The 25,733-nt window shown below is 54.2% G+C and overlaps 4 protein-coding genes across 4 annotated transcripts; 2 read left to right on the forward strand and 2 right to left on the reverse strand.

Annotated features, from left to right (window-relative positions):
- Positions 1-835: 835 nt before the first annotated feature.
- BESB_084420 (flagellar associated protein) lies at positions 836-4,990 on the reverse strand (the record flags this gene model as incomplete). The annotated part of the gene is made up of 7 exons (XM_029366792.1): positions 836-1,077; positions 1,466-1,634; positions 1,887-1,979; positions 2,212-2,957; positions 3,470-3,619; positions 3,819-4,015; positions 4,683-4,990. The coding sequence occupies 7 exons, from the start codon at positions 4,988-4,990 to the stop codon at positions 836-838; spliced, it is 1,905 nt and encodes a 634-aa protein (XP_029217252.1).
- Positions 4,991-7,645: 2,655 nt separating this feature from the next.
- BESB_084430 (uncharacterized protein) lies at positions 7,646-18,406 on the forward strand (the record flags this gene model as incomplete). The annotated part of the gene is made up of 7 exons (XM_029366793.1): positions 7,646-7,875; positions 8,250-8,449; positions 8,992-10,607; positions 10,973-11,135; positions 11,526-11,734; positions 12,914-16,849; positions 17,360-18,406. The coding sequence occupies 7 exons, from the start codon at positions 7,646-7,648 to the stop codon at positions 18,404-18,406; spliced, it is 7,401 nt and encodes a 2,466-aa protein (XP_029217253.1).
- A 376-nt stretch (positions 18,407-18,782) lies between these two features.
- On the reverse strand, positions 18,783-19,778 carry BESB_084440 (SAG-related sequence SRS28; the record flags this gene model as incomplete). The annotated part of the gene is made up of 2 exons (XM_029366794.1): positions 18,783-19,198; positions 19,322-19,778. The coding sequence occupies 2 exons, from the start codon at positions 19,776-19,778 to the stop codon at positions 18,783-18,785; spliced, it is 873 nt and encodes a 290-aa protein (XP_029217254.1).
- Positions 19,779-21,598: 1,820 nt separating this feature from the next.
- BESB_084450 (uncharacterized protein) lies at positions 21,599-25,335 on the forward strand (the record flags this gene model as incomplete). The annotated part of the gene is made up of 6 exons (XM_029366795.1): positions 21,599-23,011; positions 23,258-23,428; positions 23,612-23,782; positions 24,221-24,369; positions 24,534-24,614; positions 25,098-25,335. 6 exons carry the CDS (start codon positions 21,599-21,601, stop codon positions 25,333-25,335), a joined length of 2,223 nt encoding a protein of 740 aa, XP_029217255.1.
- Between the last annotated feature and the right edge of the window lie 398 nt (positions 25,336-25,733).

The following is a 25,733-nucleotide window of genomic DNA, read 5'->3' on the forward strand; positions in this document are numbered from 1 at the left end:
TCTCAAGGGAAGAACTCGACGAACGCCGACAACACTCTACGGATCACGTGCAGATAAACACCGGGGGTGGTCTCCCACCCGCTCGCTCATAAAAGGGTTGCTGAGAAGTGCCGAAAGAAGTCTTTCCCTCCTCACTCACTTGAATAGGAGTCTTTCGGTTGTGGCTTCCATTCTGCCGGATGCTGGAGCACGAAAAGGATTTTCCGGAGCAGTCCGCCCAGTAGGGTGGGCCGAAGCCCATGAGGATGATCCATGCCGTCGCCGGCGCTTCCTTTGAATTAAGCACCTCTCACCATGAGTGTGAGATGCTGAAGACGGGACAGCCTTTTAAATATTGGTCTGAGAAGTACTGTGAGCTGCGGCAGTGTGGCGGCCTGCTAGTACAACAGTGAATTTATCTGCCCGTCCACTGCGTTGTACGAGAGTGGAACCGTGGGCCGGCGGGAAGAGGACGCTCGCGTGTCGTGGGGCGCCAGTTAGCTCTCATCTGGCGTACTACAAAAACACACCTCCTTTCAGTTCTTACCCGAGACCCATGGCAGCTGACTGAGCGGAATTGTCATTCGTGGAGAGCCCATCAGACGGGACAGGAGAATATAGGAAACCCATGAACGGAGCCTGGGCAAGCCACGAGTTGGTGTGCATTCAAAAGGATGTGGAGCATCGCTTTTCAGCAATGTGTACTTTCAGCACCAGAGAAAAGAGACGCGACAGAAAAGCGGACAAATTTTCATATCGCATACGCAGTGTCGAAGGACAATGAGACTCGTCCAGAGCAGACAATGTACGGCCATTCCTTAATGAGGGACACATTGTCATAGCAAGCGGACAAGAGTCACGTGTGGTTACGTTTTTCTAGGGACGCATGCGGGAGCCTTTCTGGCTTGTCATGGCTGCAGCACCTAATACCCTTGGGAATCTCCCACACGAATATTGCTCCTTCTTGCCCGGTAGAAACAAGTGTCGTCTGATCCGGGCTGATGCAGCAGCAAGTGACTGCATCGGTGTGCGCTGTTCCACGGTAGAGGGGTTCACCGCTCTCGTAGTCCCAAATCCGCAGCATTTTATCATCGCCTCCTGATGCGCAAAAAAACAGACCGTCATATGCGAGACGCACCAAGCTCAAGTAAGACACAACGCAAGACTACTAATAAATGCGCTTATTCGTGACTGCTGTACATGGCGTTCAAATGTCTGGAGAGCCCAAGAATCACGATCACAAGCACAACTCCGAACGCTACAGAAGAGGAAGATGTGCTAGCTCGAACCGTAGAATACGAAACCAGTGTTCTGCGGACCGGTGAGAAGTATCGCGGCACTGTTCGGTATATGGATGCTTCCTCGATATGGGGGTCTTCCCAGAGGAAGCGCCTGTGAGATGCCCTCTGGTTTGGCATGGCTGGGGCACCTAACACCCTTCGATCCTCCGTGTTAGCTTCTACTGTACATCCCAGGCCTCCCCTACCTGAGCAAAAGTAATTTCCATCCCGCGTTATTGCCAGGCAGTTTGTTTCACTTTTGTCGGATGCCTCAATATCGCGTATCTTGCCGCCGTCGTAGGTGTCCAGGAAGTGCACTTTTCTGTCGCTTCCAGTCGCGAGGAGCTGGATTTCATCAGGGTGATACGCTATGCTCTGCGAAAACGCACTCGAATGAGGCCACGCCACTCTTGCGAGCGAAGAGTAGAGGAAGTTGTAGTATGCTGAAGCAACTATTTTAGAGGCGCTCGCCTCTCCACAGAATAATACACAGCAGATGAAGTGGTCAGGAAAAGACTACAGAACGCGTTTCGAGTCACAGCGCCGTCGCGCGACTGTATTCTTCGGGCTCGCTCAGCGACGAGGTCCGGCTGTTCGGTGTGCCTCGAACTCCTCCGCACTCCTTACCTTAAAGATTGTGTTCTCCACCAATGACATAACAGAAGTATACGTTGCGAGATCCCACACAATAACGCTTCCGTCCGCGGAGGCAGACACTGCCTGAGAATGTCGGAAACAGGGGGTGGCACAGTGAACTGCAGTTGTTACGTGAAAGTTACGCTGGCTTCAGTAGGCTAGGACTGCTCGACGGAACATACCGGCTGTTTCGTTGCGGAAGGCCAGTTGCTGCACCCTCCTACTGCACTCCAACTCGGAGGCTATCAGGCGGTGATGCCGCTTCGTTACACGCGCTTCTTGAGGGCAATCTTGTCGCTGACTGTGAATTACTTACATGCATGTCATTCTTCCGCAACTGGAGCGACCAAATCCGGCTTCTGTGTTCTTTCAGACTTGCAAGCATCTTTCGGCTCAGTCCGTCGATGTTCCACACGCGGACTGTTCCCATAATCCCACCACTGATGATCCTTTTGCTGTCCTGGGTTCCGGCAATTGCTGTCACCCCATCTTTATGCGCATCATTGATTTCATACATCAGCCTTCCCGACTGAGGTAGAAAAGCCCTGATCTTGCCGTCGGACCAGCCTGACACGATCGACTCTCCATCACTCATAAATGCCACTGCGTAGCATTCCACGAGAGGGATTTGGATTCGCAGTAGCTCTCGATAAGTTCTTGCATTCCAGAGGCGAATCTCATGCAACGACGCTGTGGCGAAGAGCTCAGAAAGGTCTTGAGGGAAGGTAACACAGTTTATTCTCTCAGAGTGACAAGTGTACCGGATGTCCGGCGTCAGCGAGGCCACGTCCACCCAGTAAATGTTACCCTGCCTGGTCCCCGCGAAAAAATGCTGATGGTCGGGAGTGACCACAATGCTAGTCACTGGTCCAAGGATTTGGCACGTTCCTTTCGTGGCGAGGGACTCTGCTTCTATCTTTGCAATTATGCCTTCACCAGTCCCGATGAGCATGTCTCCATTTGGGAGGTGTGCGCCACTTGTTATTCCTCGAGGAAAGACGCCGTTGGTGGGACCCGACCGCTTATATAATCCGTGACGGAGCGAGATCTCCATAACATCTCCTGCTCGAAACACACGGCAGACAAGGGCGCTGCAGACTCACGGGGGGACGCCGCTGGTGTCGCCGAAGGCCGCGAACCGGGTTTGCCGACCCACACGACAAAATCATCAAAGTCACGAGGCTGAAAACTCCAGAGGACGAGTGAGCACTGGTATCCTAGAAGGCCACGCATTTTCGCCGAATTCCGCTCTTCTTGGCACCTATCCCATTGCGTATAAACGAATCTCATAACAAGTGAATCAAAGAAAGTAAATGTCGCGTTTCTTCCTGGTCCTAAAAATTGGATGAGAAAGGCATTTCCAAATGGCTCAGAGAGTGCCACCTCTCTGGCAGCATGTGAGATCGACGTACATGTATGCAGGCACTGGGTATGCCGTAAGTGTTGCCAAACGGTAACCGGCACACATTTGCCACCGGATCGCAGCATTCGCAGAATTATTTCATACACCAGGCAACTCATGTTTCAGTGTTCAAGGAATCCGTTAAACCGATGTGAACTAATTGAGAGAGTACCCGACTGAGTTCCACAGTACGCCAGTGAATCGTCGGGCGTGATCAGGACGCATTGCGTTACACGCTGAAGTTTCCCCAGCTGGCATTCATTGGGTCGAAGCTTCTTGTTCTTGGCATCTAGCTGCCAAATCCTGACATGATAACAGCCCGCTGCATCACCGGGCAGAGAAAGGAAAATACCAGTCAGGCACGAAACTGTTGACGTTCGGCTTATTCTGGAGTCCGTCCAATGCGCGGCGCCATAGTTGGGCAGGTAATGAACGAAACTGCAGAATAGCCCATGCGAAGGCGTCGCCTGCTTGCCATGTCGCGAGACTGGGTGCTGCTGTTATTTAGTGTCATCTGATACCGGTGAGCAGGTAAGTCTCAGTTTTGTTGAAGAACTTGACACAAAGCGTGGCGTCCGCTGCAGCTGTTGTGCCGCAGATTGCCTTTCCGTCCGCCACGTTCCAGACAACCAAGTTATTGTCATCCTGGCCTCCAAGAGTCGCCAGGTAGGTCTCATCTTTAGAAAACGCAAGATCCTGGACAGATTCTTTATGCAGCCTGAAGCATCGGAGAATTGTGCAGAGTGGAAGCCGACTTCATGCACCGATGCTACATCTTTCAATGGTGCTCCAATCGTGGCCAAGCATTTACGGCCCTAAAAACGTGTTCTCCCAGCGGGTCATTCTCCTCAATCGCGTATAATATTCATGCCACTCATACTGAATGTTACCTCAAATGCAAGATCACATGCGTTTCCGCATTACTTAAACCGCGGAACAGGGTTGAAGAGGCAAGTGTGTGTGTCAAGATGCGGATTGTGAGATACGCGAGTGCCGAGGCACATCCCATATCCATTTTACATCTTCGTGTCTGAGCATGAAACAGAGCCCTCAATCCGTGTCATGCCGCCAATAGTGGCTCTCTCCCTTTTCTTGCGTGCCAGCTCTCTACTCTGCTCTGCCGCTGCAAGATAGAAGCAGAGCAAGCGTCACCACTGACCTCGCGAAGGGGCATGTGAAGACAAACCAAAGTACGAAACGCTACAGGGGGTGGCAGCGGTTCGGGTGTACGCCAATTAAGCCATTCGAGTGACATCACAGGAATAGAGGAAAGTGACGCCGGGAGTCTCTCATATCTACACCGACAAGCGTGTGGTGGAAACACTATGAACCAAAGCAAATACCGAATTCGACGTGAAAAATACCAGTGCCAGGCAGAGTCCCACCGGAGCCTGTGGAGCTCTTTGGCTTGAAAAAAATCCCAGATAATGATGTCGGCGAGGAACCCTTTATGTGTGCGTTGGCCTGAGGCTATGAGCCGTCCAGATGGACTCAGAGCAATGCAACTGATTTTGTTGTCGTGTCCTTGCAGGAATTTCTGCGATTTCTCTGTCACGTTTCGAACGACGATGGCGGAGCCTAATCCGCAGATTAGGTACGTCGGATTTGGATGAAGTATTAGTCCGTTTGGCAAGGATCCACTGAAACCGACGACGGCCTTCAGCTGCAACTCTTTTTCTCCAGGTTCTACCATTGTCAATCACAGACTAGCTCCAAAACGGATGCGAAATGTGTCCGTCACTACTACAACAATATAAACCCTCTCGCAGCTTTACACCGCCTTATGTGTGACTGGTGATAGAGGGATGTTAGAGCGCGGCGAAAAGCCGCGTGATAATCTGCTAGCTTCTGGATACGCGTGAGGAGTCACAGGCTGCGGGTCACTGGATCGATGCAACGCGGCCACCTTTGCTTCCGCAAGCGGTCATCCGGATTCATTTGCGGAAATAGGGTCAAGCATAACGCTGCCTTCAAAAAACACTAAAAACCAACTTTTGTGGGAGGCAAGCCCCCACAATTGTTTCGTCGTTGCATTGCAAGCCCGGTATGGCGCTCATAGATCGAGGGGCGGCTCAAGAAAAAAGAAGCATGCAGCCATTTTTTTTTGAGGCCACGCCAGTCACGATTGAGGCATCACTATTGAGGAAGACCCTAGATAGTTGTGCGGCGTATAGGTTCTCCCCTCTGGGCACTGCGGCCTACGTGGAAATCTCCCGTATCTAACCACCAAGCCAGTCCCTGAGAACTCGGCCAGGCGATGCTCTTAGTTGATGCTTACTTCCCCGCAGCGTGATGCCACTAATTTGACGGCTTTAAAACGTCAATGCCCCCCGTTCAACGAACCAGTACAGTTACAGAGCAGCGATACTTTTATTTTTGAAGCAAAAAATGAATGCGTTAGCCGATCTGACTGTTCGCGTATTCTCCAGCTTCCTCTGTTTTTCATTTTTCACCACTCTGCATCCTCTCAGCATTCCCACGCAACTGACCCAGTAATATCAGGATGCAGACCGACAATTGTTTTAATAGTGAACTGACGGCTTTTATAAGGACAGCCGCTTACGACAGTGCCATGTCCCATGCCATGTCGTCCTCAAGCGCAATATGACGAGTCGTGCCCGGCACCGCTGACCCCTGCAGCCCCTTAACTTCTTAACCTTAAACCCGTTGTGAAATTGGTAGCACGAAACTCTTCATGTCAGATCATACAGGACCCCAAATGTCAGTATGCCGCCTTTCGAAAAACTCCCTGTCGCCGTCTGGCAATGGTAGTGCCGGCACAAATTCAGACGAAAGGCCTGGGCACACTTTGAAGAAACTGAGAACTCTCTAGGCTTTGTGAAACCTTCTCAACGTGACCTGGAACCAAAATGGGTGCCGCATTCTCCGTTATTCAAGGGACCCGTGATCGGCCTTCTGTACCACGTCCTGCCCAGCTGTTCATTTTTCAATAGCGACGTCGTCAGTGTCTCGCACGAGATATTTGTTTCAAGCCAAGACTACTCGGAACAGGCAGATTATACGGGCCGCCAGCACAGCTGCACCATTTAACTCACCACCATTGTCCTGCGAAGGATACTCCTGACCTGTTTTGAATTTGCCGCAGGGACAATATACCTATCTCACGGCGTCGAGCGCCTAAGGCTGACAGCGTTTATCTTCTTCCGCAGTCTGCGCATGTAGCAGCGGTGTGAGGTCACGGCAAAGGTGAAAAAACTGGAGTGGCCAATGTCTTTTTTGGGCACTCCGTCTTCTCCTATGTACGGAATACAGCAATCACGACCCCGCATGTCGCTGCAGTAGATCCCAGCTCCCACTGAATCTGGGTGTAGTAATTGTTGTTCCACCATAATGTAGACCAAAAGTCTTTGCTTACTGAGATTGAGCCGTAGCTTCACAATCTGTGCGCAACGAATTCGCTCTAGTTCAGGCGCGGCGGTGTGAATGCACAGGGAGGTCCGCTGCCTCAGTAGCACAGTTCCTGTGGGGTGTGGATATGAAGTGTTAGACGACCTTCGTTGCGATATGCATATTGGCTTAACACTCTCCCCCAACCCTCCCACCCTCCCCAACAAAAAGTTTGTGATTCGCGTGATGCAGTTTCCGTTTGGCTTCTGTTGTTGACATGCACCAGCGGAAGGACATACCTTCAAATCAATAGCGACCATCTGCTCGCACAGCTTGGCCCACCTCGAGACATGCTCGCATTGGCGGCGTCGCGTCGCCTCCATATCGCCACACTTGTAAATTGTGCAAATACACAAACCCGAGGGGGGCTAGCGCGCAATAACGAATTGAGACGCTCGGCAAGAACGGCCATACGCTTCCGTTCAACCATCACGGTGGCATTATGGCCGTTCAGCAAGACTACTCGGCAGGTGGGGGTTGAAAGAAGCTGATGAGCCGTGAGTCGGTGGGTCATCAGGCATCAAGCCCACATTCTGGATGGCAGCCCAGTACACCGGACCACTACCGCATAAAGTCCGTCGCGTTCCTGCGTTGTGCGGTAGAACAGCTCACGTGGGCACGCTCTAGAGGCGCTCTGTCTGCGTTAACTGCTCACATTAACTGAGTGGAAGCGAGCGTTGTGACGATCCGGTGCCTGATAAATTCTAAACCGGAAAAGTTTGCTCCAATTGCTTCCGCCTCTTCTTTTTCGATGGGTTGGAGGTGGAGGTCAGATCTATCCGGCATGCGTCTCTGTTCGCCATGCCACCGACACCGTTCTTAGAGACACACATCGTGTCCGACGTGTCTCGTCGGGTCGCCGATTGATTTCTCCATTCTGCGGTATATCTGGGATGCGCATCGCCTTTGAGTGCGTTCAACAGTAGCTGTGGGCATCCAGATGAGGGCTGCATCATGGAACACCGAAGAACGTTCTCTCCTTCGCAAGTGGCACACACTCGCTCCAGCGAGCAGCAATGTTGCGGTGTTGGTTACAAGTCTCAGCGTGGAGGGCCTCGCTTGGACTCACGGAACAGGACGCAGTCGAATGCTGTGTCTCGAGACCAGGGCGAGACCGACGCTGCTGGTACCAGTAACCGCAGGGACACTCTGTCCTCGCTCTGTCTGGCAGTAAGACCGGTGCCGACGCGGGAAGCGGTCGATTCTACAACGCATGTCTCTCCCCACTCTGTTGAGACAAAGGCCAACAGCGCGGCTTGTAATCCTCTGCACACGCGTTACAGTGACGTGCCGTCTCTGTGTCATGGTCCCCTGGCGGTGCCAGCTGCAGCAACTGCTTCTTCTAGCAAGGACGTGTGTGCGCGGCTTGTGGGGGCGGGACTTGATCTTCACAAAATACGTGGGTGCCGTCGTTCGCTGTCAGATTTTCGTGTGTCCGGCACCCTGCAACGAAGGGCGACTGCAGACCGTCAAAGGAAGCCATTACGGGAAACACATGCTGCACGAGGCCCGTGCGACCTCGCGTCCGGCGTAAAAGTGTGCAGGCCTCCTGCGGAAGACGTGAGCGTTCCCGTTGACGAGAAGAGACAACCATCCGATCTTGTGTCTGCACTCCCCGAAGACGCTCGCCCGCCGTGTAACGCGGCTGGGAATGCCGGGGAAGGACCTGATCAAAGACCTTTCGACAGCTCGTCTGAACGCGGAGTGACGGTGCCCTTCATTTCTCGCGCCGCCGACGAAGATGGTACGTGTTTGCCACTGACCTGCGCTGGGCCGCTCTTCACACTACAGTTGTCAGTCTCAAGCCACCAAGGCCCGTCGTCCCCTACAGAAAAAGCAACTCAGGAGCCGAAAGGAACCCCCCAATACTTGTACTGGTTTCAGCAGCATCCGATCACATGACTGCATCTCACCTCTTTCCATGCGTTTCTGCGAGACGTTGTTGCTTTTCACACCGCGTCTACGGGCCGCGGATGCCGACTGCATGTCTTTCGTGAACAATAACAGGCACTGCTTCTCAGATACCAGGGTCCAGCGTAGAGTCACACCACCGACATCCACAGTCCGTCAGGGTCGGACACGTGAGGAAGAGGCTCTGACAGGGCGTTGTCCACAGCAAGGACAAGCACTATGTTCGTGGGTGTGGCAGGTGGCAGCAGTCCGGGGTGCTTGCGACGACTGACTGGGAACACTCACTGGGCTGAGGCGGCGTCATCTGGGGGTCGCTGTAGATTCTCTATCCGCAACACTAGTGACGCATCCAAAATGTGTCTGGGTCGCTTGCAGGAAGCACCATTGCAGCGCGTGCAGAATGTGGGTCCGTTCGGCATGCGAGACGGCAAGCCTCAGAGACCCACGACTGTCCACAGACTCGGTTCAGCCGTATGTCGGGCATGTCGAGTGGCAAGCGTCAGAGACCAGAATGCACCGGCTTTGTGAAGCTTACGCCAGGTTCTACACTACCGCCCCGTCCCCCGCCAGCACCGTCCTGGGAAGTGGGGGCGGCCAAGCGCTCATGGCGCACGACGGGGGGAGGGGTCCGTAGTGGTCTTCGAAGTCCATGCAGTTTTTCCTCTAATCAGCATGAGACAGCCGCAAGCGCCGACGAGTGGGGAAGCAGCGCAGGGACCTCCCTGTCTGCCGGTTTGGAGAAGCATCAAGAAACTCCCCGTTTGCCTGAACATGAACACATTGTCGTCGCCGCAACCGACAGCGCAGAATTCTTTGACAGCGCGTATACATTGGATCCGATAAAAGCCAGTGAGGATCATGAATTGCAGAATGCTGTACAGGTTGACCCCCAGGAGCTGCCAGTGCCGTCGGATAAAATTGATCAGATGATATCATCACGACTTCCACCGTCTGAGAGACTAAAGAGAGAGGGAACAGGGCTCCGGTCACGCCAACACGAAGAATGGCGCCTTCATCGGCATGAGCAGCGCGCGCTGCCTTTCCGTGCGCGCAGCGAGGCAGGACCTCTTTGCAAGGCCTGCCGGCGCGGTGGTATGCCTAGCTCGGTGATACGACCATCCCGGGGTAGAGGCCCTCCGGCGGTGAACAGACATGCTAGCTATCATAAAGGACGGGCCAGTGTTCTCAGTCACAGCAGTTCGCGACCATCTACCGAGTCATGTGAGGGGCAGTCAGTGCCAAGCGACTGGAACCGATCGACAGAACCGGCACGCCCTCAAGCGTGCTCAGGCCCTTCGGAAAGCTCCAACCATGGACAACGCCAGACCCGTGACTTCATTCTCAGGTCTGTGCTTCGGCGTGCCCGGGCCTCGAACCCGAAGGCAACACATTTGAAAGTGTTTCTAGTGAACTGCGGAGCGACAACGACTGTGCCTCGATCTCAACTCGGGCTTGACAAAAGATGGCCTGGCCAGTCTTGCAAGACGCCGCAGGCGGCGAATGGCGCCAGTGCGCCACGCGGCCCTCGTACTGACCTCGCAAATCATGGTTCGGCAGCTGACGGTGCAACGGAGGGTCTCTGGAAGTCTGAGATGAGTGTGAGCTCCCCTTGTGGCAAGCTGAGCCGGTTGAAGGAACAACAGTCGCAAGGCACTTCGAAGGATTGGGAGAATGTCCAACAGCTCGTGTCTGATGGAGATGGAGACCCACGGGCAACTAATTCGTCCACGGTTTCTTCCAACATGCCAGATCAAACGTCACCTCTTTGGGTTGATTCAGAAGGGAATACGTTGAAGAGTGAGACGTGGGCGGATCACGCGAGGGTGGAACATATTTCCACAGGCTCATCCGCAGGCTGTCCGGCGAGCATTCAAGAGGATCTCGTTGAGGTGCTAAGCAGCGAGGGCCAAAAGCAAGCAATTGCTGCCGCAAAGCTTCTCCGCCCTATGCGGTTTGCGATGATCTACTGTAGTGATGACATTCCATGTCAGGTATGGCAGCATCACACGGTATGACTTGGCTCTCAATCTTCCTTCTTATCCGTTCCGGTCGACTGGAGTCGCAATGCTAGTTTGCTGAGTAGAGTGGGCGAATCACCGGGAAGGTGTTTTTTAGGTTGACGTGGCGGCAGGCTAAGCTAATTTGCAGGGTGAACACTCAAGCGGGGGTTCAGGGTTTTTACTAGTCGCAGTATAAGAAACTTCTGGCAAAATACTCGAAGACTTCTCTGAAAGTGGACCCACGGCATTTTAGCTTATCCATATCATGTTCAGCATCCTTTTGCTTCAACCGATGGGCTGTTCTCTTGAACATGAATATTGAGTGACGAGAGGGCTCTGCGTCTGTGTGCAATTAGGAAATGAAGAATGTCATCCTTACAGTAAACCGAGAAAGCCCGTACGTAGACGACAGGAGGTTGCACAGCAGGAAGAAAGGCGAGCTCGCGAACGTATCAAATGCTGAATTTGTGCGGAGAGCGACAAAGGCAGGCTTTACCAAGGAAACATTTCGCCCTCCAGGTGCGTCACGCATATTTCCTGGGCTGCGGATCGTGTGGTTTAGGCTTGGACTGGGTGTTACTACAAAAATGAGCCCCAGTGTAGCCCATGAGCCAAGTGGGGCACGCGAGCATGTGGCACTAGCTGGGGTAGTGGGCTGCCACTTTGACGGTCAGGCACTCCTATAAAGTGCTGCGGCTAAACAATAACTAGGGGCATCCAGGATATTTGAAAAGTCGGGGTGACGCGCTTGAGGTGGCGATGGCAAGCAGTTTGCCACATGGAGAGATGTGTAGGGGTAGACGGAAATGTAAGATGCACCGGCAGTTTCGAAGACGCGGTATATGCTCCGACGCTTGATTGAGGGTTGCTACTGTTACGCCATGGTCCTCTCTGTATCTCGTCCTGCAGGCGGGGAAAGCTTGGAGGATGTCCGCGAGCGTATGGTTGTTTTCTTCTTGGAAGCTCTCGTTGGTGAATTTCTTCTCACCCTGGATCTGAAAGACTTCATAGCGAAGGCAGCAATGGATCAGCAGCGCGCAATAGCACGCGGAAGCTTATGTGCTGTCCAAAACCTGGAGGCCCACGCATCTCTACGGTTGCCCATACCACAGTCTTCTGTGCCGTGGCTAGTAAATGCAACGGAGAAATCTATCAGTGCAGTTTGCTCACCCGGGTCGACCCCGCTTTCTCCCGCTGCTCCCAGCCAGGCGAATGCCGTCCTTATGGCAGACGCCGCCGATGAGAGTGAAAAACGGGAGCTTGTGGTGTCTACTGGGCGGGCCGTGATGACGTCCTCAATGCTCCTAGAGCGCATGGCTACAGATTGGGGCCGGCAGCTCGGTCCGGCCTCCCTCATGATGGAACCCTGTTTCAGTGATGATGCTCGATCAGCAAGCGGCGACAGAGTGGGTACCCTTGCAATGGAAGGACGGGAGGCGTCGACGGGGCATCTGCTGGCCTGTACGAATGGATATGACACCAGCTTGGATCAACCCCCAGCGCCGTCTCTGTCTTTTCTTCCACCAAGGATGGCTGCGGCTGTCGCCAATACGGTCTTTAAGCCGCAGGGTGACTCCTGCAGTGCATTCGATTTCAAGGCGCTCCTGCCGGCCCACCACGACTCGCCCTTGGGTCTTTCATCGGTAGCAGACAGCCTACATTGGGAACGTATGGTTAACCCGTGCATATCTGTCTTGCAACTTTCTGTCGATCACAGCGTTGTCAACTACAATTCCGAAAGGGGCATGGTACTGAGTTCACAAGGAACACCGGCAACCCTGCCGTCAGTGCCTGGCAGCTTGATGACACGTCCTAGTTGTGGAAACGGCATTCGAATGAATCCTACTCTACCAATCTGTTGCACAGGCAGTGCGGACAGCGGTAGTATGCGTGAAGACGCGCTGGAGGTGCATCGGTGTGGTGTCTTTTACCGCAAATGGCGTGAATCTCTCCCAAGCGTACTCGCTTCGCCGCAGTCTCGTCGGTCGTCACCCTCCATCCCCTGTGAGGAAGGTGGATCTCCTCTCCCGGTGATCACTGAGCTTTTGCAGCCTTGTCTAATCGGGGAAGGCTCAGACCCGCCGGCAAATGCTGCAGCTGCGATGCTTCTAGCGGACAATAGTGGCCGGCCCAGTGACGGGTTGCATTCTGCCGGTGATGCTCCTTTGTTGATTGAGGGAGCAAACCCCAATTTTTCAGTTGTTCAGGTATCCTCGTCCGTCTCTAGTGCTCACTACCATTCCGGGGCCCCAGGTGAGCGATTGGGGAGTTATCTCGCTCCGGCCTCAGGAGGGCAGTCACCAGAACTGGGCACCCAAAGTTGTCTTGCCTCAAGTGCAGGCAGACGCTCCAGACGGCGGAGAAGGCGGCGGAAGAGATTTGGTGTTGCCGGTTCTTTGGATGGCGAGGCAGACAATGACCATGAGTCGCGATCTGTCGCAGGCCCTGGGCGGACGATTGAGGCGGCTGAGGTGCATAACCATATCTGTGATGGCACTGATTTGTCATGCGGCGTACGAAGGACTGCAGTGAGAGCGACGGAACAGATTTTGGAAACCGACTTGGGACGGGAAGCATATGAGGAAGTAGAGTTCTCGAGCGTTGCGTCATGTGCATCTACACTGTATCAAAATGCTCTCTCGACAGACGACGAGGAGCACTGCTCCCAGGGTGAGTGCTCTCTGGTGGATACGCAACATGAGGAAGCTGTGCTCCCTAGCGTTACTGTTGGAGGGTGCCGGATTCTCGAAAAGGCAGCAAAATCGAAGAAGGCGTCGGCTAGATGTCTTCCGTCAGAGGCAGTTCAGCCCATCAGCAGGATGTCCTATGAGCTTCGAGGCGATGAATCCCTCGTCAACAAGGCATGGGTAGGAGGTGCAACACTAGCAAGAACGACTAGCGGTTCGAAGGGGACATCAAGCTGTTCGCCAGCGAATACTGTACATCAGTCTGCGGTTCCTGACGCTGAGGAGAACAGTGCCGACGACCCGCAGACGACGGTAGGGTCAAGTACGGGGACTACTGCGAGGCGTGGTCAGCCTGGTAAATCAGGTTTAGCTAACGGTGTAGAAGACGCAGACGATGCTTGTATGTATTCGGCGGCATTCAAGGACGCCCGCTGTGGCACATACGCCAGGCATAGGGACGCCGACGACGACGATACAGAGGCAAACAGCCCTGGCGCGTCTATCCTCGCGCTCCAGTCCACAAACCCGGCGGCTGCAGCCCCCGGTGTCACATACGGGCAAGGCGCGCCGGTTTTGTCTAAGGCTCGGGCAGACGACTGGTTCCTTCCGCTGTCGGTTTCGCCGGCTACTGATTCCCACAATGTCCAGCCACTGCCGCCTCTGTCTGAGGAGCAAAAGAGCATGTTCACGCAGTTTCTTTTTTTTGATGAAACGGCGAAATTTGCCAGCTCGAGCCGTAAGTCTGGTTGTGGCATAATCAACGAGGGCATGGCGGCCAACGCTAGGGAAAATCAAGCTGAAATGGCTGGTGCTCACCATGTGGGCAGCAGTGCAGTGACACAGGCAACGGCTGCGGACATTAAGCAGTTGGATTCAAGCATGTCACAGGGATCGCAGAGGCTGACCCGTGGCGGTAGTGGAGGCCGGCAGAGTGCTTTTGCGTCAACAAATGTGCTGGCCTCGACTCAAGTAGAGGGCCACCGCCAGGCGTTAGCCGGCGACAAGCAGCGAGAGTTAGCGCGGTCTCGAGAGGACGACACCACCGGAAAAGCAATTTTCTTTGGTGCTGGGGGCGCAGGAATTGATGTAGAGAGTACATTTGCCTTCAGCAGCCCTCAGCAGATAGAGGAGCTGTCTGATCTTCATGAGAGGCTCCATCTCGACACTGAAAAAGAGACTTCACAATCGCGTTGTGCGTCAAGAGAAAAATCCGGCCACGCCACCGACAGACAGACGAAGATATGCCCTGAAATGGCATGGCAGCAAGAGTTGTGTGGCGACGAAGACGGTCGCAGATGCGAAGCAGGCTGTGGTTGCGAATGTCAAGACCTCCAACATCTGAAGGCTTCCGGGCGTGATCGGGATCATGTTGGCTCCATTACGTGGCGGAACAAGACAAACGCGCGCTCTCTCACGTTATGGCCGCCTGATTTCCGAGGTGATGAAACTACTGCAGGCTTGCTGCAGGTGACTGGGACAGCCTCGTGGCGTTCCATGGACATCTCCACGGGTGTCCAATCCGTCATCGGCGGTGAACCCGATAGCCGCGCTCCAGCAGTTAGCGGCACCGTTATTTCTTCCTCGCAAGGATCTCAAGGCAGTGTAGATCACTGCACAAGTGCCGCAAGCATGAAAACCGCCAGTTGTGGGCGGCAGCTCCAATTGGAATGGCTAATGGGAGCGCCGCCGGCGGATAAGCAGCCGCTCAATGCGCAACGAAGAAGGTCCATCCACAGTGTGGCCGGTGGGCCATTGCTCGCAGGGAGAACCACTGCTTTTGGTGGCCACAAGGCAAAAGATTTAGTTGAGCCCCAGCGCACAGCGAACGCAGGGGATGCTTCAACCCCTGATGCGTTTAACAGTCAGTATTTTCGTCAGGGGTGTGGAGAAACACGGTGTGTCCGCTGTATTCTGAGCCAGACACCCTGTACGGGACTTCGAGCAGGAACCATCCGACCCCGTAACGTACACCGGCGCTGGTCGTGGCCTCCTCTGCCATACCACGGAATCTATGCAAACCGCGCATGTAAAAACCACCTTGAGGACGTGAAAAGAAGGCTTGAGCTAGGTTCGCTGTCACATTGGCGCATGGGCAAGTTGTATCGGTCGATGTCTTCTGTGATGGAGGTCCTTGCTAATCAGGAGCAGGAGCAGCGCACCCCGCCTGCGGAATTGCTGCCGATTTTTCAAGATGGTGGTGGACTAGAGAAGGAGATGAATCGCCGAGGAACGCATCAGCGCAGGCTGCAGATCGCAAAGCGAGGTGCAGGGTCTCCGCCCACACTGAGTCCCATTTTACATCGTCAAACTCCTTCAGGTGCCAGCCCCTCTGCCCGTGGGGAAATCCCATCTTCGGATGGACGCAAGCGTCGCTGTGCGACTCGTCGGTGTCGGGCCGCTCTGATCACTATTGAGACGCGACAGCACTTTGACAGCCTTAGGCAACGGCAGAAATCCCTTTACAAATCGTGCTTAGCATCCAAGGAGGGCGACAGCCAAGGGTGTGAATATGGCGCCGTAGAAAGCCATGACGGGTGTAACCTGCGTTGCGCCGCCTCGCGCTTTGTGACTGAGCTAGTGCATTCTCTCGCTAACGGGATGGCCGAATGCGCCACTGCCGGTTTTTCTGTGTCTCTCTCGCCAATAGGTGGCCACGAGTTCAGTTCTACCGGAAGTGGAACAAGCAATCACGATTCTAGCAGCAGCAATGACGACAGCGATGGCTTCAGTGGCACCGGCAACGAAGGCAACTCGGGAGCAGTTGCATGTTTGACGGGGGTGCCAGTTACTGGGTCTCCTGGTTCCTCCATCTGTTCTGCAGCGAGGCAAGAGAAAGGTGGAACCGATCTCCGGAACACATGCGGCGCTGTCCAGCATTCCTGCGAGGGAGAGCACGTGGAAAACTATCGCAGTGAGCGTTCCAGTGCAGCAAAGTGTGGCAGGAGCTCCACTGTGCAAGAGCAAACGGCGCGGACCGTCGCGTTGTTTCGCGGGTTCGATTGGAGGCAGTGGAGTGGCAACTTGTTGGTATCGTTGCTGGAGCAGATCGGGCCGTATCCGAGCCACAGCGAGGTAGAAACTCAGAGCTCACCAGAGGACAGCAAGGCTGATGAAGCACCGCTCGATATCAAATCTGTAACAAACGGCACGCCAGCGGATGTAACCGTGCGCCGGGGAACAACGTTTCTCGCATCGCTCGAGGAAGGAACACGAAAAGAAGCAGGTGTTGCCGGGAGACTGTGGGATAATGGTCATGCACGAATATCACAGGGAAGCTGCAAAGTTCTTCTGTTGATGAAACGGACAGTGGCCCAGTGCGTAGCAGCCAGCATGCTTTCAGGAGCGTGGCTTCCACCAGGAACCTCGTTCGAAGCTGGTCAACCACCGGCGTGGCTTGGCGGAAGCCACCTCCCGCGGTCCATCACGGGACTTGGAACCGAGCGCCACAGCAGCGAGAAGTTAGACGCTGAACGTGGCAGCGAGAGAAGCGGCTCTCTAGCGGTTTTGGTGATCACGCATGATTGCGCAATACGAGAGCTTCTGCAGGTACGTATTAGCGATGCAAGGTGTTGACACAGCGAATCCGGCGCGGCACCAGTGGAGGGTTTCCAGTACTACCATAAAGAACGATGCCTCGCAGAATGCGCGTGAGAGGACACACACCTCGGAGTCAGCACAACTCGGCTCACTCTGTGCAGTTACCCGTGTGTAGTATTATCTTCTACCAGATTTGAAGTATGTGCCAGCCGCTTACATCGGAGACTGTATGGCAGTCTTGTTCTCGAGCTCCTTGGATTTGAAGTCTCTGTGTTGGTGTTCAAGTAGAGCAGCTCCCGTCAGCCATAACATCGAGTTGTAGGGATCGATTGTATGATGCAAGACGAAAGACGAGCTGGTACTGCGCAGGCTGCACGGACGCTTTTCCAGTCCGCTTCAGGTTGAAAAGTGATGTTTAACGAGAAGTGCTACACCTTCATTTTCTACCATCGCGTTTTGCTGACAAGAATGATTGAAGCGCCGCCCTCTAACACCCACATTGTTCGTGTGTGCCTGCAGGCGTTGTGCGGCCGTCGTTTCGGCAATACTATCAAGGCAGGAAGTATTACTGTACTGGACGTGTACACAAGGCGAACTGGAAACGCAAAACTACAAAGAAGTTTAAGGCGACGGCGCGCCGAAGCATGGATGTGGCTCACTGGCCGTGGCTCGAATGGTCCCTGTGTCGGGAACGATCGGGACCATAATTCCGACACAAGGTCTTACGCGGTCAACAACTTTGAAAAACCACCCTTTGAGCAGAAGACCGTCGACGGATGCGCAGAAGCCGGTTTCGCCAAGGTTTCTTCCGACCAACAGCCTTCGACTGCTCTGCCGAGTCTGCCGTTCGCGAAAACTATATATGAAGAGGAAAGCCGCCCTGTGCCGCAGATGCCAGGAGTCCCCGACGTTGGGGTTATGCTTTGCACCGGAGATGGAGATGGAACTTCCGACAGCACGATGCCCCTGCAATTGGAAAATGTTTGTGAATCTGTGGATGGGTATGTGGAGTCCCCCAGTGCCGACGGTGCGCGTGCATCCAGTACCTCAGGGCGTCAGGAGAGCTCTGGAGAATCGAATTTTCAGGAGGCAAGGGACATGGGTCTTAAAGAACTGCAACGGATTGGTCACGGCGGTTGTGCGCTTCATGATGGAAGCGACGACTGCAGTGGCCAGTGGCCACCTAAAGAAGATAGGACCACCGTCTGCATCCCACATCGGAAATACGATGTCGCGGAGCACGGCCGGTACCATCATCAAATAAATTTCTCCGAAGAAACCTGGTGCCGAACATTCCAGAAAGAATCTATTGATAGTTTCAACTCCGGCTCGATTATTGAAGATTCACGTCAAGGAGAAGGCAGCTTGCCGGAACAAGGGAAGCGTTGTCCAACGGAGGATGAGATCGACGACGAAGAAGTCAAAATCGACCATTCAAATATGAGTCTATTGGCAGCTCCATATAGGAGCAAGCGTATGTTCGCGTGTGAGCAAAGGACGGAAGCAGTGGATGCGCTTCTTTCAAGGGTTCAGTGCTGGGTGGAAGTGTTCAACAAGAAAGAGTGAGAACTGGCAGGACTACGTATGAGCTATCGGGGTGTGCATGAGGAAAGCACTAAAGTAATCTCTTCGTCGCAGATTTAATGCCGGTTAGAAGTGGTCAGTAAGGACGTGTCGACGATGTGAGCCTTCAGCGCTTCCCTGAAAACTCGTCTATACTAGTAGGATGAGTGGTAGAACGATTCGAAAGAGTTTTCAAACACGTTTTGACTCCAGTCGATGTTAAACATACAGCGTTCGAACGCGCCCGACCTTGCTCAGTGGCCCCGCACAAGGGAAGGCCAAAACAACATCATGAGAGATCAGGTCAGCCCTGTTCATCATCCACATTCTAGACGAAAACGCACACAACGGGATGCGAGCGGCGCGTCACTGAATGGGCCTAGGCGGTACGCGCCAATCCAGCAAAAGCCAGAAGAACTCCAAGAGCTGCTTGAGCAGCAACAGATGCTGCGTCCGACTTAGTTGAAGTTGAAGTTACAGTCTGCGCAACTGTTACAACAACTTTGCAAACATCGTTGTTATAGGCTTCGCACTTGTAGCACAACTTTTGTTGCTGACTTGGAAGGCTAGTCACAGACAGCTTGTTCACTCCGTTCTCCTCGGTGACTGCGCGACTCGCCCCGGGGACCAGTGCCGCCAATTCTGCTTCTGTGTCGCAGTTGTCTCCTTGTAGTACCTTAGTTACGTCATCCGGCTTGACACTGAAGTCGCCTCCGCAGATGAAGGACGCAGTAGAATTTGCCTCGCCCACCTGCAGTTCGAGGGTCTGATCTTTCTTCGAGCAAACCGGAACGTCTGAAGGACAGTAAAAGCAACAGTCTCTGCCGGGATAAAGAGAGCTTCAGGGGAGATTCACTGTGACACACCGTAGGAAAAAACTTTCATGCATGTCAGTCTGTACCCAAGAGCGCATCTCACCTGGCAGAGCCTTGACGATGATTTGAATGCCGCAAGCACCGGCTGGCACCTCTGCAAGCCGGCGTACTCCCCTGACCACGGGACTATTCTGGCACAGGAAATAGAGCGTTTGATCCGTAGAGGGCAGCGTGTTGACCGTTAGCGTGTAGTCTTTGCCTTGGCCACCCTTATCCACTTCATTCAACGCCGCGTCCGATAGCAGTGTGCTCAGATCAACTTTCTGTGCACAGTCGATTCCTGTGCATACTTGCTGAGAGCCCGGCGTGTATTGCGGATTGAGATTTGCGAACGTGGTAGGGCAGTTGAACGTTGCAGAAGTGCCACTTTTTTGAATGACAAACTTCAATCCAGATTGCGCGGTAGCGCACGAGTTTGCTATTGCCGCCGCGCTGGCTGTTGAAACTGCACAGCTCAGTGCAACAACGCTCAAAGCGATAACTCCACTCAAGACCGCCATCGTGGACGTTTTATACGCTGGAAAGCCAACAAAAGCGAATCAGACTCCCAAAGAAGCAACGGAGGATCTCTCGTATTCCCGCAAGCACAGAAATAAATCTCGTACGGAGCGCAACAAGAAACCCGAAACAAATGAACTGAAATTATCCGAGGCCGGCCTCATCGACAGGCAAGGCCAGCTCCTTCCGAACGACCGCAGATTTCGCACGAGCGTGCGTAGCGTTCTGCCAGCCACAGCCGGCGAAACGCCAGGATGCTCGTCCACTCGTCATTGTCAAAAGCGCAGAGACGCCAGGTTGATAGAAGTTCGCGTCATTGCAGGCCGATGGCTCGCCGCCCCGTTGATTGTTGCTGCATTAGTGTCACCGGCTCGTCCGGCATTGTCGTTGCCACATCGCACGTCGTGAAGCAGGCGGACGGAGGGCACCCCGCCTGAGCGTGATTGGCGGCAGAGTCAGAGACGCCTGAGGCAGTGTTGGGTCCGACCCTGGCCTATAAGCCGGTTCAACTCCCGTTACGCTGTGTGGTAGCGCAGCACGATATTGGCAGACTGCAGACCGCACCTGCTTGTTTTTTCTTTGGTGGCGCAGCAGACTTTTTTTTTCCACACACAGATACTTCTTCTTTCCGTTCTCAAGTCGCTAGCGTGAAGACGGCCACAGTCAGAGGCGTTGCTTCCTCGGGGTCGGAGCGTGAATCAGATGCACGCGGTCCCCTCACAGCCAAGAGCCTGCGTGAACCTGATTTGTTTTCGCGCGTTGTGTGAAGTACTGTGTCTCCGCTGTGGGGGCTGGCACAAAGTCTCTCTCTCTCTGGCAAATGGACACTCTGGTTAGAGACATGATTGACTTGCAAGGCCGCGCGAGTGCGAGAGACGCATGCAAATCTGGCAGCAGGGGGGTTGCCCTGTAGGCATGTCGCCGATTCGCTCGCACAAGACACCACCCGAAAATTATCGCCAACGGAAAAGATGCAGTAGCTCTGGGCATGAATTGCAGTCCAATGGCAGCGGTGCGTCTTCAGCTAGACTTGTTGAGGCTAGCTTTTTCTCCGCGGTGCGATTCGTGTCGTATGGGCCTTCCCTCGTGCTCGCACACTTCGACGCGGAGTGCTATTCGTATACTTTTAGCCTTATAGTTTGCCTTCGGTTAGCGACGTTGTTCTTAGTTTTTTTCGCTTATCAATTCTTCGCTGCTGTATTTCCCAGCGATGAACTACGCTGCTTCCATATCCGTCCACGGAAGATAGATGCTCGGAACATCCCGCGTTCGCCATTCGGCTGTCTCCCCCCGTCAAGTCTCCGTGACTGTCACCCTTCGTTGCGTAGCTGCCTCGATGACAAACATATCATAGCAAGCATGTTATCCTTTCCCCCGCCTCAGGGAGCGCACGGTCAGTGTATACGTAGGAGGATAGTCCCTCACAAGCAGCCGACGCGGAACTGCGAGCGTTTGTTCATCATCATCAGCTCCTTTGAGCTCTATTTCCGGGCGTATAATACGACATAATGGACTCAATTGTTGCGCCAATATGGCTTTCCTTCGCGTTTTCTTGAGCCTTGCTTGCGTCCGACTTGTCGTTTGGCCGTTTCTACCGATTGCATGCCATACCCAGGGGACTATTTGTCCGCTCCGAAGCCAAACGCAGAACGGAGAACTATTTCGACCCTTGCCGCTGAAGGGGCATGACTCCTTCTGCCCGTCATCCCGCTGTGTCCACTGTGCCACTCGAATGCTGGCAATAAACGCGTCGCACGGAGGTGTAAGACTTCCGCGCTGCCCGTCAAACGGGGTATGCTGCTCCACGGTTCGTCCCCTGCCGATGTATGATTCATATCAGGCGTTTCTCCGGTGGGACAACGCGCGAATGGAGCAAACGAAAACAGCGGGAGTTAAACGGAGTTACGAAACGAGCAGTGGCTTTGCGAATCAGCCAGATGCCTGTCCACAGGCAACAGCCAACATCGGAATCTGCGCAACCCCAATTGGCTTCTTCTACAGATGTCCACAGGACGGCGCGGCACCGCCATCTCGCGACGCTCTCCTGCTTGGCTGCCAGGTGGGCCTCAAGCGTCACTCCCTCTTTAAAGCTTCGGCGTGTGTAAAACATAAGGGACGTTTCCGCCATCGCCTGCGTGACAGCGAATCCACTGGACTGTCGGTTAACCAGCCGGATGACTCTCCGGTCCACTCCTCATTCTTTCGACCGCATAGTGTCAACCGTTTCACTCTGCTCACACCTCCCGACGAACGGGACGAGACGTCTGAGGAGAGAAAACGAAGCACCCCTCTTTATCACACCGGTGATGCGCAGGGGACGCCTGGCCTCGAAGAGAGCAATCCCATTCTGTCTGCTCCTTTCCCGCCAACTAGTGCGGAGCGGTTCGCCATTGGCCGCGATCTTCTGTACGGCCCCCGAAAGACTCGAAATATAACTGCGCCATGGCGTAGAGAGCAGAGGTGCTCCTCCGCTGCAGAGAGGGGCGCCGGCGTACCAGACGAACAGCGTTTTCCTGGTCCTTTGAGTTTCTACGACGACCGCCAACTCCCTGGTCCTGAAGTGATGCTGGCCTCTCCTGAAGATGTCTATATTCTCGACTTCGACCACGTTATTCACACCAACACACGCGAGCTCGTTCAGACAGCTGTCCGCGCGTGGCGCAGAATAGAGAAGGCTTCCCAAGCATGTAAGTCAGGCCATACCCGACAGCATGCGGGCATGAGCGCTACTCGCGGACGGAAGTTGGAAAAGGCACAGCGGAGTTCCAGGTCTAGCTCGAATTCCTCGACAGCGCCCCGAGTCCCTCTGTCTTTGCTGTTTTCTTCTGCGCGTTTTGATGGCGAAACCCCTTTCTGGTTCTTGGAGCGCGCCCGTGATATTCGCCGAGCGGTGGCGCTTCGAGGCGTTGCAGACTTTATGGTTGCAATGCGCCACGTTCTCGACGAGGTCGTAGAGGCAGAAACGCGCCGGGGGGAGAGCGTGGACGCGTTCGTGGAGGAAAAACAGCGAGTCTTTCGTGCGGAATGGAACACAATGGACGACTTAGAGAGAATGTGGCTGCTGACGCGCGAAGGCGACATGGGCGACGTGCGAGACGTTCTCGCGTTCAAAAGGGGTGCTGGAGGAGAATTTCCGTGGGCGGTTCGACGCCTCCGCGGGTGGGAAAACCAGGACGGAGCCCGTCGTTCGGAGGTGTATCGTCGCTATGGGGTGACATCCGAGGAGCTTCAAGAAGTAAGCAGTCAGGGAGTCACAGCACACGTGATGCATCGAAACTGCTCAGACGTAGTGGATCGTAACGCGCAGATGCCTTTCCGCGCGTAATGGCCATGCAGACGTGAGCGGGATGGGGGCCGCACGGACGGCGACTAGAGTGGAAGGTTTTTGATGGAACGGCTTACCATGTATTCCAGCAAACTAGGGTTAGGCGAGACGCCACGTTCTGTGCCTGTGAGAAGCGCTGCGATTTGTCTATCGTAGGCCTTTGACATTTCGCGGCGAGAGTGGCGGGCGAACGACGCCGCAACGTGGAATGAGCATGTCAAATACCGGAGCGACACACGGCACCTCGACCCAGTCGACGTCGAGCGACTTGAGGCTTACGAGGGCTTCAATCCTGCAGCTGTTTGTCTTATCAACAACCACATCAACGTAAGCACCTGTCGGAGGTGAAAGATGCTTCTCAGCGGAGCGTCTCAGCACAGTGACCTCCTGGTTCTATCAACCGTCGAGGACGGTGGAAGGTCGCAGCGTGCCTGATGTGTCCTCAGCAGCTATTCGGGCATACCTGTACTGCCGCGGAAGGCGGGCAGTTGTTTTGGTGTGTCTTTGCAGAGCTGGCACCGCCCGGTGCACATTATTTCCGCCTGGGAGCGCTCAGAGGATCTTTTCCGCATACTAAAGCAGATAGGCCTCAAATTCGACCACGACGATGCGAGACGACTTCTATTTGTGTACGGGAGAGATGAAATGGAGGACGCCGCGGCTGCCCAAGCCGACAAACAGGTGTGTGAATCCCTGTCCGTGAAAGCATGCCTCCGCACAGTGAGAGAGGTTTTGGGCATCGCATGCATGGACGAACCGAGAGAGCGTGGAAAGGGGCACACCTATATGCGTGGCAGCCATTTTTCTAGGACACCATAAGCAAGATACTTACACCCATTATCTACTCGGCTTGCTGCACAGGCTAGTGAGGTATAGTCTTCTGGGATCTGATTCGCTGACTGTGGAGTTGTATGTCCTTCTAAGCGGCCCCCTCTAGTGAAGCGAGAAGCGGTGATCAATCTTCATGCGAGTCCCTCTGTCATGGTGTCTGTGCATCTTCACATCCGTTGGTTGGGTGGATCTGCGTACCGTTTGTGCTTTGCGATTTACCGCTGTTACTCCTCGCAGTTGATCTCTAGATGTGTCACTGCGTTCGAGGTATTTCGCGTACAGGCTCAGCAAGGCGGAGGAAATCAAATTTCGTGGAAGAAAGCGGCGCTTGTGAAATCCATTCTGCAGAAGTGGAAGCCCAAGAGCGACTCCTGGCGACCAGTACACGTCATTGACGGTGATGTGCGGGCTTTACTGGTCTTCGCCCGTGACAGCGAGTAAGCAGCCGCGGTCTGCGCTGGTGATTGACAGCAGTTACCGATCATGGCGGGCGATACGTTCGGAGCATCAGTGGGTGAAATGAAACGAGCGAGATTGGCGGCGGCTGCGTCGCGTTCCTGCTAGGTTGCCTGCTGTGGTGTGCTGGCTTTGCATGTCTCAGGCTAGCTGAAGCACATCTGTACTTCTGCGAATGGGGGCATTCAGCGATCGACGACAAGGTGAAGGCGTTTTTGGCTAGCAAGTGAGAAGCCCGCTACTCTGGTAGTTCCTGTCCCCGCTGAAGGCATTTGGTTCGAACGCAGTGGCAAAATGGAAATGGTGGAATCAGCTCACATGAACAGGTGGAGGATCACTTTGTTGAAGGCTTCAGTTGTGCGTTCACTGACGGCGGGGTCACTATTGAGGAATGAGTGTTGCCATGTGCAACTGCCCACGTGGGGCGCCGACAGTCCGCAATGAACGATGGTGTTGGCGTGGTCTTACACGGAGTTCCATTGGGATAGCATGGTTTCCCACCGTTCCGTGATGTGAAGGCAGGCAAGGTTCACGAGAGGGCGCGGTACTTCGTTTCTTGGATTTCAGCTGCCCTATCGGCGTAGGCAAATGGAGCATATTTCCTCACCGTGTGTATCGAATGAGAGGGGGGGAGCTCACGTGTTCAATGAAGAGAAAGAGAGAGAGGATGCATGGTCGTAGGAAGTTTACCGGCGTGTGATGCATGCAGAATTAAGTACTTGAAAGAAAGCATGCAGCTGGTCAAGTTGATGGGCACACCAGCAGACATTCCAGCTCGCCAATGGACACACGGGTTCACAAGCTGCCCCCCGGAGTGGCTGGAGGCCTACAAGATGATGCCGTGGCTACGGTGGGCCGATCTCAATGACAAGGAGGAGGTCATCGTGCAAGATTTCGCAATGCCGCCTCCAACAACCTCTCCTATTACCAGTTCCATCAGTTTTTAACAGTTGGGGAGTCGTTGCCGCGGTTCAACGGCAGTCTTGCGGCGGGAAACCTGGCACCGCCGCTGAGAGTCGTCGGACACGAGATGTACAGATAGCAGCGGCCTGTTTTGCGGTTTCGTCAGGTATAAGATTGAGTGAGCCACTCGAGCCGTCGAAGGGTTAGCGGCCTGGTATCTTGAAGCTGATTTGCTAGGTCTGCTCCTCAAGCTCTGTATTTTCGATGCCGTGTTTTTGGACGTGGTTTCGTGCCACATAGTTGGCAAGCCGCTACTACACGAGGGAGTTGCTTTCGGCGGGCAAAGAGCCATGTTGTATCCGCTCTCAAGCAAATTTTGTTTCTGCTCATGTCCTGTGGTATCTTGGCCTGCCGACATGTGCTTGCGGAATTTGCGGACTCG

This window comes from Besnoitia besnoiti, chromosome VIII (genome assembly GCF_002563875.1).
Source record: "Besnoitia besnoiti strain Bb-Ger1 chromosome VIII, whole genome shotgun sequence".
Classification (NCBI taxonomy): Eukaryota; Apicomplexa; class Conoidasida; order Eucoccidiorida; family Sarcocystidae; genus Besnoitia; species Besnoitia besnoiti.